The sequence below is a fragment of the Manis javanica genome, chromosome 10 (genome assembly GCF_040802235.1).
Source record: "Manis javanica isolate MJ-LG chromosome 10, MJ_LKY, whole genome shotgun sequence".
Taxonomy (NCBI): domain Eukaryota; kingdom Metazoa; phylum Chordata; class Mammalia; order Pholidota; family Manidae; genus Manis; species Manis javanica.
Genome location: NC_133165.1, coordinates 94,671,349 through 94,685,350, shown reverse-complemented (window position 1 = coordinate 94,685,350; position 14,002 = coordinate 94,671,349). Strand labels below are relative to the sequence as shown.

The 14,002-nt window shown below is 43.6% G+C and overlaps 1 protein-coding gene across 1 annotated transcript in view; it reads right to left on the bottom strand.

The window, feature by feature from the left end:
* The window catches only part of PLXNC1 (plexin C1), a 132,690-nt gene that overhangs the window by 108,792 nt on the left and 9,896 nt on the right, over window positions 1-14,002 (bottom strand). Inside the window, exon 2 of the mRNA XM_017679314.3 lies at window positions 5,060-5,200. Coding sequence (XP_017534803.2) covers window positions 5,060-5,200 — 141 coding nt within the window. The remainder of the gene's footprint in view (window positions 1-5,059; window positions 5,201-14,002) is intronic.

The window sequence follows — 14,002 nt, the reverse complement described above, 5'->3', positions numbered from 1 at the left end:
TGGGACTATAAAGAGAACTTGCCTTTTAAAAGATTTTATCTTTGTTTTCTCTTACTTTCATTCAAAAAGTTTAAAACACCAGAGTCAAGGCAGACTTCAGGTGTTACAGTTTGTCTTCTGTTACAATGCAGGAAGAACTTTCTGGAACTGGGGTGCATTTCACTCCATGTTTTGGATAAATAAAATCCACTAGTGGGAGTAGAGAGTTGAGGACCACATAGGTAGCCAGTCCTGACGCTAAGCATGCGAAGTGCTTCTTCACTGGATAAGGGGAAAGGGCATGCATGCTACGGCTTCCTGTACCCTGCACCCTCCTTCAGTTCTAGGGATGCTGGAGCCATTCCAAGAATCAGCTTGAGGACAGACAGATTTCCTACCTTTGCTCTGAAGGAGCCTACTGGGGAAAAACTGAAGTCCCAAAGGGGGTTCAGAGGCTCCCATAAGCTACTTGCAGCCCCAAGAGGAGAGGGCTCTGCCTTCTTCTAATGCAGAAGTCTAAACTTGGCTGGGTTGCCTGAAGCTATCCCAAATAGGAACAAACGAAAACCACAGAAGCCAAAGCCCCTTCTCATGAAACCTCAAACACTTGCATCTTGTTATTAACCCAGATTCTCCAATTCAGAAAGAAAATAAAAATAAACACCAGTTTTACAAACTCTAGTAAACTCTACAGACTACATTGTAGTTATTAATACAGTCTGGTTTGGGGATGGTTTACTTCAGTAGTCTTGAGCAAGTCCCTTGAGCAAGTTATCTAACTTCATGGAGTCTCAGATTTGTTCCTCTATAATGTGGGGATGGTACCTACTGACGCCTGAGGATTAAAGCAGTTACTGTCTGCAGACACTGACTCTAATGTCTGGCACATAGTAAGAGCTCAGAAATGTTAGCTGTTATTATTCCTCACCTGCTGCCTTCTTATCTTTCATGTGTACAAGAAAGGTTACTGGGCATGCATAAAGTTACAAATTTCAGATTTCATGCACACACTGTCATTACTTATTTTACCACCTGGAAAAGTTAAAAATATTCAATTCTGCCCTTGAAATAAGGACAATTTTCTATAAGCAAAACAGAGTCTGCCCAAAGGAATCCAAACCACATGACAGGCTGTACCATAATCTAAGAAAGATTTGTCACATGTTTATTACAATGCGTACACTTTGCTGTATCCTGTCTATGCAACACGTGAAAGATGAATTCCCAAAAGCTGTGTCCAGTGTGGCCATACTTTTTCAGCTGCTCTCAGTGGAGCTGCTGACAACTGAAAAAATTACAGCATGCAATCATGTTCAGAAAGGAAGTAAAATGAGGAAATAACCGCAGGGAAAAGTGACTGGGCACAACCCTTAGGGTGGCACATTGAGAAAATAAGGGGGCAGATCAGATACTCTCAAAGGACCCTTTCGGTTCTAAATTCCTTCAGTTTTTCTCAAATCTTATAAAAGGACTTAGGAATAAAGGCAGGACAAAGAGGGCAGTAATGGCATTAGCATATTGTAAAGTTTTCAGTTTGCCCATTTAGCTTCAGTAAAATCTTACCTTTGGAGCTGGTGCTGGCTTACTGGGAGGAAGCACATACATGTCTTTTAAGACACTTTAAAAATAATTCAGTATATTGATTTAAGCTCAAAAGAATGCTTCCACATACTAGAATATGATACAGCTATTTAAAAAAGATGTTTACAAAAGCTGTACCTTAACATTTTAATGTAAGTATTTTCCCTCATTTGGTGAAAAAAAAGGATGCACAATTGGATAGTCTGACCCCAATTATGCTAAAAAAAGAAAGAAAGAAAAAATCTAAAATGCTAATAGCAGTTGCCTCTACGTAACAGAACTAGGGATATATTTTCTATGCTTTCCCCTCATCCCTTGCTTTCTCCAGGAACATACATTATTCTGACAATAGGAAAAAATTATTTAAATAACATGTTTAAAATTGCACCAAACTGTATTAAAACTCCATGAAGTTTTCAGAGATTTGAGAAGTCAGAGTTTTTCTTTGTGCAGTGGTGAAAAAATAGCAGTCGGCCCTCATTCCTGCCGCTCATCCAACCGGGCATGTACTACAGTGCCCGGCGTCCCTCGAAATGCTATCAATTCCTGATCACTGGGCAACTGATGAGTGGGGCTATTGGTGATCCAAGCTCTCTTCCTTTTCTCACTGAGGCTGCCTTCAACTGGGTTTTGTTTTTCTGCTGCTCATTAATATCTCCATTCTGTGGCTGAAGAAGCCAAACCTGGGTCTATCAATGTTTGTCTTTCTAACAGTTCTGGTGACATCTGGAAAGGGAGAATTTTGAAGTTTTCAAGTTAAGGGACCTGGGGATTATCTGTGCCTTCCAAATCACCTCTACAATCCTGGGCCTTGAGGACTCTAGGTAATTTCACGGTCGGGATGCAAGAATCTGCACAAGGATACATGGGGGAGTGCTGGGAATTACTGGGCTGCCCTAGAGAGTCTGCTGGGGTGAAATCAGCTAAATGCATCCTTCACCACCTCCTCCTGGGGAAGGAACCTTCCTCAGAGAAGCTGGGGATGAGGCTTAATTCCTAAGATGTGACTGTGCCAGTGAGGTTTTCCTTCACTTCTTAAGGAGCTGGGATTCTTCCCTGAGCCTCTAAGAACCCACCCTACCCACCAGGAGCATTGATTCCACCCCATCTCCATGGACCCCTATCAACAGGCTTCCTCTAACCCCCAGAGAGTCCTCAGGGAGTGGCTGCCTATGCTTGGGGCAGAAATTACAAAGTTAGGGTAGCATGAGGGATTTTCACACAGTCTCTGAAGTTACTGCAGGTTCAAATCCCTGCTCTGCCAGGTGTGACCTTGGGCTAATCATCCAGCTTCCCTGGGCTGCCGTTCCCTTATGGGTCAAATGGAAATAGTGTCTCTGCTTTAGTGGGTCGTGGACAGGACTGAATTCGTTATAACACGTGGAGTGACTGGCACATAGGAATCACTAAACAAATGTCAGCGGTCACAAAAAGCCAACAAAACCCAGCCTGTCCTTGTTACTCGAACCCTAAAAACGAGGCCACAGATAGGGCTTTTGAAGGCATACCCCATACAGATCCTGAGGAAAGCTAGACTTCAGTCAGCCACCTCTTCCTCAGCAGCATGAAGCTGCAGGTCGGCCCCACCCCTCACCACAACATCACTCAACACTGCCTGACTGCACATGAACTGCTGGGGTGAACAAACAGGACAGGCGACACCAGGCTGTCCCATGGGGAACTATTTATAGCCCAGTGTTCCTTCACCTCCAATTTACCATGTAACAGTTTGGTTGGCTCAGCTATGGAGAAACAGTGTTCTTGTCAAAACACTCATCAAAAATATTCCAAATCTGAAGAGATAATTGGCAAGGAGGCCAGTTAGCATTGATGGAAACTTCTTCTGCCAGGTTAATGGGTCCAATCAGCCTGACCAGGTGGGTGTAGCTACAGACGTGGCCACAGAGCAACTGGTGTAGAATGAATGATGGGCATTTACCTTTTCCTGGGAAATAAAGCTAACACAACAGGGAGGATGATCAATATACATTTTGAAAGAATGTGTATACAAACAAACTCCCTCTCATATGTTACTGGGTCTCCTCCAAATAAAACAGATTAAATCAAATGCCTACCAGGCATTCAGCACTGTATCAGGCTATAGATATTCAGGGCCCCCTTCCCAAGGAGTTTAAAATGAAGTTGGAAAGGCAAGATAAACACAAGTGGAAAGGTTAGGCATCAAAACAAGACATCTGTAGTAAGCCAAAAGAAAGGTACAGATAATAAGCATTTCAGGAGGTGATGGACAATCATGATCTCTCCAGGCTTAGGAGTCCTCAGAGAAGAGGCAGAGTGTGAGCTGAGCCAAAGCATAGATACACAGTATTCAGGAAAGCAGAGGAAAAAAAGAGCAATCCAGAACTGGGGTACAGTGTGAGCAAAGGTGTGGGAGCAAGACTACACCATGCGCTTTTGGACAAAAACAATCAAATAAGTTTGGCTAGAGAGGTAGGTGCACAGAAGACAGAATTAGAGACCATCAGAAGAGAAAGAGTCTTCTAAGCTGTCTAGCACACTCTCATTTTACAGATAAGTAAAGGGAGGCTCAGAGAGTTTAGGCAATTCACCTAAAGTCACACAGCTAGTTATGGTTGGGAGATCAGTTGAGAAAACAAATCTATTAGTGTTCAGTTTAGAATCTGAGCTGCCAGTAAATTAACTGGTTACAGAGAAGCAAAGGAATATCAGCCTTGGGTGACAGATGTGCAGTTCCCAACCATGAATGTTGGTGGAGGCCACAGGAGGTGTTCAATAAATGCTTGCTGATGTATTGATAAGATAAGCTCTGTATAATTTCAGATAAGTCATGCAGTATCTTTGACTTCTCTTTATTTACTTCCTCTGCCTCCTGTCCCTCCCCCAAGTGAATGAAAATCTCAACTTGACCAGTGGTGCCTCCATACAGTGGGGAAAAAAATAGTCCTTGGAGATAAAAGTCAAGGGGTGTCTCAAAGGATTTCAGATCTCTAACCTCTCCATGGTGTGTGTGGGTACAAAAGGCAGAAAACAAAACCCCTCTGTGGGTGGCAAGTGGGCTGAAGGGAAGGAACACCTGTTTTTTCTCTTTTTCAAGCCCTATAATCTCTTATCCCTTTGAAGTTGTGAAAAATCACACGCTTTGCACATTTCCATTATAAAGGAGATAGAACTGAAAGGTTAAAAGTCTCAGGAAGGTGAGCCAGGGCTGAGGGAAGGGCCAGCCCCCCGCCCCCAGCCCCCTGCTTACCTCACCCAGGCAGCTTATGAATAAGGAGGGTAAAATATCTTGGCACACTCTCAGGAAGCAAGGTGGCTGGTGCTTTGCTACATGGCTAGGGACCTTATTACATATGGATTTCCAGAAATTTTTTTCAGGCCATTTCTGATGGTCTCTGAGTAGTTAGTTCACAAAGCAGTTTGTATGATCTTGTGTATAACCCAGAAGCAATAAATAAAAATTAAAAAGCATAAAATGGATCTATTAAAATTGACATTGAAGAAGGCACAGAAAACCAACCTTAAGTAACTGGCCATCTCCAGTCCCCAAGAATAAAACAGTCCTGTTCATTACCACGGTGCCATAAACAGATGTCAGGTCAGAATGGATCAAGGTAGATGATGCGATTGGTTGGACTCTTTCAGGTTGATCCCCGTCATTCTGAACATGCACACAAACACACAAATAAAAAAAAGATAGTTTTTAACAACAATAATTCTCATGGCCATAAAATGTCATTCATGCCCACCTGGGAAGACTCTTACTTGAGCCCCAGATAAGTTTTCTTAGACTAGATCCCCAGGAGCAAACTTTTATCCCCTTTATCTGCAGAATCACCATGCTTGCCCGACCCATGCAAAGCCATTTGTTTACTCTGTATTAACATGTATTGATTGCCAGCAGTGAGCCAGCCATCCATTTAACACTCCCCCAGCTGATGTATGAAACCGAGTTCCACTTTATTGCCAAGAAAGAGCCCACTGCTGAATTGGGAGGGAGACAGTCTTCTACTTGGCTGTTTGCAGGCTCCTGCTGCAATTTATTTTAGCTAGGGATTGGCTTTTGTGAGGTTAAACAAGCCATTTCCCACGATGTGAGACTGACCAATCTATTAGGTGTGATGGCAGAAAGGAGGGATTCTGGATTTACAAGAAGGTACAATGTGAAGCCCAAAGACAGGGCAGTAACTCAGAGGGCAGAGAGGGAAGGACAGAGGTGTGGATGGTGGGTAAGACCGAGCCACAAGGCTGAAGATGAACCAACCAGAAGGACTGGAGTGGGTGCCAGCACTCTTGAAGAGGAAACAAAAAGCATCACCAGCTCAGCCCAAAGGCATTGAAATAGTGTGAAGCTTGGAGCACATGAAATCACATGTTTGTTCCTGATCATTAAATAAAGCCCCTCTTTAAACCCAGAGCACAGAGTGTTGACCAAAATGTCTTTTTCTGTCTTGTTTCAAGTCATGAAGCACTTCCTGCTGCTTCCTGCCTTCAACGGCAGGAAACTGAGGTGATTACACAAATCTCTGGATGAGAGGGGACTGGAAGGAGCCGTTGCCGTCTGTAGCTACTGAACACAGTGCGAGAGCACACTACATCTGCCAGAGCTCAGTTCCTAACTGTACTGAGGTTTTCAAAGGCACATTTAAGTTCTGGCCAATGGAAGAGCCCACAAACTTCAGCGAGCACCACAGCAACTCCTAAAACCACCCTGTTTGGGGAGAACGGAGGTGGGCAAGGGGAGGCTAAGACTTATTAACTTCATTATATTATTGCTGACACTGTTTATGTATTTCAATTTATGTCTTATTAAATATTCATTATTTTAAAACTTATCCAGTTTCATTAACATCTAAACTAAATGGATTCATGGACTAAATTGATTTCTGAAGCCTTTAAAGTCCTGTCTACGTTTCTTTGATGCAGTTGTGCTGTGAAGAAAAGATAAGCTAGAAAGGGTTTCTCCAATGCCATGATCGCTTTTCATGGAAAAGATGTCATAACCTAACAGGAAGTGAGTTATTTGCATAACATATTCCAGAGTGAACTCAGTTTAGGAAAGCCCTCTAGAGATTCTTTTTTTTCCTGTTAAAAGATACTTTTCATCATGTACTCAGGAAAGATGAGGAACTGTCCTGTTAAAACTAAAGTTAAGAAAATCTCTGTGGGTCTAACAGAACAACAGATCACTGTTTAGATAAGGATGCCTGGTGACTATGAGCAGAAAAAGAAAAATGGGTGACTTTTAGATGAAAAAAAACTAGACCATACATTTTGCTTTACATTAAAACCAAAATATTGTTCAACTTAAGATCAGCTGACCACACTTAGCATTTGCATTAAATATTTGAGCATGGCAGAGAGGCTAGCTCAAACAATTGGGCATTATCTCTGTCTGGGCATCTGGAATGTTCTAAGACCACTATCTTTGTCTGGAGGACTCCATTCTCCCTCATCACACAGCACAGAAAGAGTAATCACTGTGGATTGTTGATTATCCGTCCACAAAGACTAAGTGGGACAATGTACTCCCATGTCTGATATACAGTAGGTGCTTAATAACTGTAGCTATCCTGATTAGCTACAAACCATGACATCACTGTAGTCTTTGATGGGATGAGATGCTAAGGTGAGATGAGATAGTCTGTTTGTGAAAGATTGGCTCCCAAAAACCCAAAAGTGGTTGAAAAGCTGAAAGAGAGCAAGGAGAAAATTGCTTCCAAATTACTACCACGTCCTTTCTAGAGCCCTTCCCTGATTCTGACTGTTCCTCACTAACAGTAGTTTTTCCAAAGTAAGTCCTTGATCAATAGCACAGGTAAGTGGTACAGCCATTAAAATAAATATTCCCAAACTTGAGAGCTGTCAGAGTAGAACACACTACCTGGGATGAGGGGTCAGGAAGGTTAAGTTTGCATTCAAGTTTGGTTCTCACCCACTGGGTGACTTGGGCAATTTATTTAACCCTGTTGGGGGTTGGCTTTCTCAGCTGTGAATAAGATTAATAATGCCTGATTGGTTGGGCAGTTATGAAGAAGAGAAAATAAGGACAGTAGTAATAATGACCTGTTGCTCATGTTAGCTGGTATTTAGTAGTAACCTACTTGTACTACTTGGAGTACTGTGTCATCTTTTGTCATAGGGACAGTGTAGGGTAGTGAACCAGACCTCCTTTGAATCCTGATTTTGTTACTTTCTAGCTAAGTAGTTTTATGCACATTATTTTATCTCTCTGTGACTCAACTTCCCTTCTCTAGACGCTGGAAGTGATAGTGACATTTATGCCATAGGCTTGCTATGAAGACTGAACAAGTTAGTACACAAGCCTCAGTCAAGCTCAGAACAGTGTCTGGCTCACAGGAACATGCAGTCCTTGTCTGCTATCATTACCTTTAGATACCAACAGTTGCTGCCACACCCACCTGTGGCAATTTTTCCCACTTTCTTCTTTGTCATAAGAACTCTAATTTTGCCCAGATAGCAACAATACCAAGGCTGGGAAACTCCTGATGGGTCCAAGCCATATGGTAATTCCATTACCTGCAGCCATATACTTGCTTCCTACTCCTCAGAGCCAGGGGTGGCCATGAAGTCCCGCTGTGGCCAGGCAGGTAAGCAATCCACTGGAGGGACTTCTGGCCACGAGTTTCCTCCTTGATAAAAGGAGGCTCTTGAGGAAGAGCCATCTGCCCTCTTCACTCACTTCCTGCTTGGAAATCATGTGTGAGGCCTTCATGCACAGGGTGGTGGAAGCCATTTGCTCCCATGAGATGCAGGACGGAGGATGAAAAGCAACACACGAAGACTGGTGAGGAGTGATGAGAACCCAGGTTCTTGAGGACACCGCTCCCAAGGCCTTTAAGCTTTCTAGTATGTTAATAACAGACATCACGTGTAAGCAGCGGTCGGTTGGGTTTGCTGTTACTTGCAACAACAAAAAAGTCCCTATAAGAAATGAGACTCCTGGAGGCGCTAGACTCTAGCTTTTCCTCAGTTATGAGGGACCAGGAACTGGAGAAGTGCTTCTTTCTCTCACCTTGGAGGACCCTGGCTGCAGTCAGGATTGTGTAGCCAATTACAACAGTGAGCCTGGAAGAAAATAGGAAAGAGCGGGCTTGGACCTCCCGTAAAGTCTAAGGGCTGCTCTGACTGAATGGAAATGGATTCTTTTGTGCTGGAAACACTCAGAAACGGACAGGTCCCTGTGAATGGAAAAAGGAGCTCTCTGAATGGCTTTCTTATGCTCATTTCTGCAAATGAAAACAAAAGAAAGGCTCCAGAGAACCCGCCTCACAGAAGTGAAGTTAATACCTAGGGAGCCAAGCAGAGAAAGGAGGGAAGTGGTGCAGTGGGACCCCTGCGTCCAGGGACCATTCTTTCTCTTTTTTTGGCCTATTTTCTATCTTGCCCTTTTCGTCCCTTAGGGCATAATCGCTAATGTTGCTCTCAGCCTATTCTGTCTAGTTTATTAAGTGTAATTTATTTCTGAATCCCAGCCTCTGCTTGTTCGTCTGTGTGTAACAAGGTTAATGCCTTGTAATGATGCTTTCGCCGGCTCTGCCTTTCACGACAAAATCCAATCCTGGTTCAGCTCTAAAGCTTGTCTTCCCTTCGGGCTTCTCGGTCCCCTCAGTTGTCATTCTGCCTCTCCTGCCTGCCGTGTCTCACTGTAACGTCACGCCTGCACTTCAGCCGGCTCTAAGAGGGAAACTCCTTTCAGTTTGAAGGAAGATCCATCTTGTCTCAGACAATATTTGAGCTAAAAAAGAGACAGCCTTGGGCTCCACATACCCAAGTGGAACCAAGGCTATTGGGCTACCGAGAAGGGATGAATGCTAATGTGCATATGTAGGCACATGTGTATATGGGTGGAGTGGGTGTGCCTCAGTGGGCAGATCTCAAGAAAAACAGCTCCTTTACACTAGTGCTCACTAACACACACCCATGGTGTGCACACACAACCCCAGGGGGTGCCAGTCATGTTTCCAGGGTGTGGATGCACTCCCTGGAGTTGAGTAACACTGTGACCCTGCCCCTACCACGTGAAAGATGACCCGATTCATTAGGACTCATGCAGGGTGTTCCGCCAGGGGAAAAGCTGGAAGAAATGGGCATGAAAGTGAGTCCTCAAGTGTTGGGGACCCAGTAAGAGTCAAGTCTTTTAGCCTAGGGTGCTAAAAGAACTCCTTTATTTATTTATTTATTTACTTACTTACTTACTTACTTATTTACTTATTTATTTATTTATTTAGTATTTATTTATTTTATGGGGCCAAGACAAATACCAACTGGGCACCTATCAACTTCTTATAACTTTGATAAATGCTTCTTATAACTTTAATATAAATTTTATATTTTGCTTCCCCTTAGCATACATTTACTTTGAAACAGTTTCTTCATCCTTTTCTGTTGCTTACCCAGAGGACTCCTTGCAATTAGGAAACCTCAGAAGAAGCCCTACACCCAAGTTCTGATTCCATGTGTCCTTTATAGGCTGCTTGATTTTGGTTAAGTCCCCGAACCTCAATGACCGAATCTAGAGCATGGGCACAATAATATGCATGCCCTGACTCTTAGCACTGTTGTGAGGCACCAGTGAAATCCCATGTGTGAAAATAATTAGAAGGCTATCTCTATCAAGCTAGAGAGATGGGGAGAACTATCACCCAAGTTATGTAGTGATTTCACTAGCTATTAAGGCTCCTGCCCCTTTTATTTATCCTTCTGGAGTATACAGCATTAAGCCGGTTCTCAGTTTATGGTATCTCTCTGATCATTTGAAAGAAGAATTTTACTCTGGGGACTTAGATAATCAGAAAGAAAACTCAAAGTGTGCAGGAGGAATGGAAGAAAGTTTAGGGACACAGCAGGGCAACCTCCACACCAGGTAAGCACCAGGCGGCATGCCGTACAGCCATAGGTGTGCAGAGAGAGATACGAAGCTTGTATCTCACATCCTCCCACTTGCTCTCCCACTTCTCTCCTCCCTCCAAGGGTCCCAGTGTCCTTCAGCCTGTAGCCGTCCTGACTACCAAAGTTCCACTCTCCAAGATTTATCCTTCCTTCTTCCTGCTTTACACCCCGTCCCCTGTGTAAGTCTCCATTTGCTCCCTATGGCTCCATCAGTCAATTACTGATGAAAAAACCTGACTTAAATAATCCACAGAAAATTAGGAATGGCTCGTTGTGTGAAAAATGCATTTTTCTAGATTCTTAGAGTTAAAAAGGACTCAGTCCACCAATGCTTTCCCAAGAGGAAGCTACTGGCATTTCAGACAGGATATTTCTTCCTTATGGAGGCCATGCCGTGGGATGCAGGACCTTCAGCAACACTCACCTCTGTCCACAGGATGCCAGCGGTGCCCCACCATCGCTTTGACTTCTGCAAAAGCACCTTCTCCCACATTTCTAAATACTGTCTGTGTAGATGGCACCATCCCCTGAGAACCACTGGACAATATCACAGGTTTCAGAGCTGCTGGAATATGTTTATCCAGACATTTCTTCCAACTTGGTTCCTCCCTAATCTTCACCTCATGGTAAAAAGCACCACCAATTGCTCTCAACTCCTCTCTTTCCATCATGCCCTACAGCCAAACATGAAAAATCTCAGTGGAATTTCCCAACAGTCTTATCTGTCTTCTCCACCTCCTTGGTCTCCACCCAGAGACATGGTCTCCCCCATTGCCTCATTCCTGATCTACTGCAGGAGCTCCCTGCTCTCTCCTTTGCAATCTATAATTTTTCTCCATCCAGTAGCCAGAGAGAGCCTTTAAAAAGTAAAATGGATCATGTTACCTCCTTACCTAAAATTCACCAGCTTCCCATCACACTCAGAATTAAATCCAAATGCCTCCCAGGTACTGCTAGAGCTGATCCCTGCCTACTTCTTCAAACTCATTCCTTGCCACTCCTCTCCCTCACTCTGCTTCAGATCCCACAGTGGCTTGCTTTCAGACGCTAACATGCTACCGTATTTCTGCCTCAGGGCCTTGGTACATGCTACTTCTTCTGCCTCTCCCCTCTTCGCTCCCTTGTGGGCTGGATCTTTTTAAGGTTTCAAGTTCAATGCCATCTCCTCACAGGCACATGACTACAGATCTTCCCTTTCCTACCCCACTTGTTACTCTGAGTCATAGCACCCCACTTGTTCCCTTCAAAATAGTTATAATTTTTGTTTTAAAATTTGTATTACTTGTCCAGTAGACTCTAAGCTCTACAATAGTTTATGTCATGCTGCACTTTGAATGAATCACACACCTCAGCATCTGGTTTGTAGGTTAGTTGCCAATAAATGTTTACTTTATGAATGAATAAATACATGGATCAATGTTTGAATTCTTTCAGTCACTATCTCATCAGGCAACCCTGGTACATTGCTAAGTGGGTCTAATCATTACAAAGTCTTCAACCGAGCCAAACTTGTCCCTGCAAAAACTGGGCTTTGGTTCTGAAACTACCCCATACCCTCTACTACCACATATAGGCCTTCTCTAAATTTCACATGCATAGCTCACTGCAAGAGACAGTTCCTGGGTCTTTTGGTATTTCAGTCCATAGACAGTCTACAGAGTCAGTTTACCTACAATATGGCTCTAAGAAGAGAACAAAGTACTTACGGTGTTCTTTCATGGTTCTTTCATGGTTAGAATAACATAAATTATGAGCATGCCTTGCACTGGATTAACTCTTTAAAATAAAAATAGCTTAATGGTAGCACTGAAGTGTAGAAAGGACAAGGAATTTAGAGTAAAAAGAAAATGTTGGTTCAAGCTGTGTGACTTATGAGCTGTGAGTCTTAGCAGATCATTTAACCTTTCTGAGGGTTTTCCATCCACCCATCACCCATCCACCTATCCACCCACCGTGTATGGAGCACTTACTTTTTGCCAAGTACTTGGTCGACAAAATACAGATGGGAAAAATCTCCCATTGTCAAAACAAGCCAACCAAATGAGTTTTAAAACAAAATGTAACTCCTCACATTTCGTGTCACTGGATTTAGAAACACTCCGTAACTGAAATGAATGGTTTGGGGAGGGCTCCACTGACATCCACAGTTCAGGTCATCCAGGAAATTGGATGAGGACAGAAAATATTTTAGCAATCTTGAACTGAAATTTAGCATTTCCTGTAATTATGAATTCAGGCCACAGTAGCATTAACTGAACCTGTGACTTTGCCACCAAAATAAATCAGATAACTTTCTCTCCTTTTATAGTTGCTGCAGATATCTCAAAATATTGTTTATACTCATTTCCACTTTGAAGTTATGGTAGTGACTGCTGCTAGATCTTGCAGTTTCATGTATTAAGACATATTACTGTATCTCAAATTGCAAAAACATTTTGATATATCTGTGTATTAGTATAATTGGTTCATTCTGCAATTGCTTTTATTTCATGTATTTAAATAAAACCATTATTCTGAGGAGGGGTCTGTAGGCTTCACAGAGGTGCACAGCACAAGAGTTCCATGGATGATGAAGCCCTGAGGGCACAGAGATGTGGCTGCCCACAGGAGGCTGGTGCTTGGGCACACCTACAACTACCGGCTGCTCTGGGCTACCCATCCCTCCTGCTGCCTCTGAGCAGCAAGGATCAGCACTTGGAAACCAATTTTTAAAATCAGTCACTGATGAAAAAGGAGCCTTAAGAGCATGTCAATGAGCAATAATTGGGAACAGCTGGTGTGTTCTAGAATATGCTTCTTAAGCAGACTTTTCCAAGACCAGGTTTGGGGGCAATGGGGGAACAATGAGGAATCCACCTTATTCCCTCGCTGGGAAATGCCCTAGCCTCTGGGCAACCTGGCTTTTATTCTTCCTGAAACCACAGCTCCTGTGTTGCCTCCTCTTACAAGCTCTCATCTCACTGCGCTAGAATCACCATCTTCTCCACCAGATGGACAGCACCTTCTTTCCAGTCTGACTAACATTTATTGAGGGCCCACTAGGTGTTCCACTGCCTTATGAATGTCTGAGAAACAAGGACGTGAGAGACCTGGCCACTCCACCTAAGGTACATACAGCCCGAATAGCCCTGGGTGAGCCCAACACAGAGCCCAGCACACGCGGCCTCTCCATAAACGTTTATGGAGCAAAGCCCCCGTCCTAACTTCATGCCAACTGCCAGCTTAGCGGCTCTTCCTGGGTGTCCCAAGGCATCAAAACATCAACAAAAATTAAACTTGCCCTCTAATTGGTCACCAACACCTCTCAAACCTTTGTCTTTAACAGCTCTTTCATTTTACCCCTCCTCCCATCCTCTGCGCCACCACCTCAGTTCAGGTCCTCAACATCCCACAGCTGGATTGTTGCAATGCACAGAATCCATCTGTTTCTCCCCACATTCGTCACCACCACCACTCTAGACCAACATTATTCTTGCCTGGATGACTTCAAGATCCCCTGCAGGTTTCCCTGCTTCCACCAGGGCCAATCCCTCATCGGTTCTCCACGGGG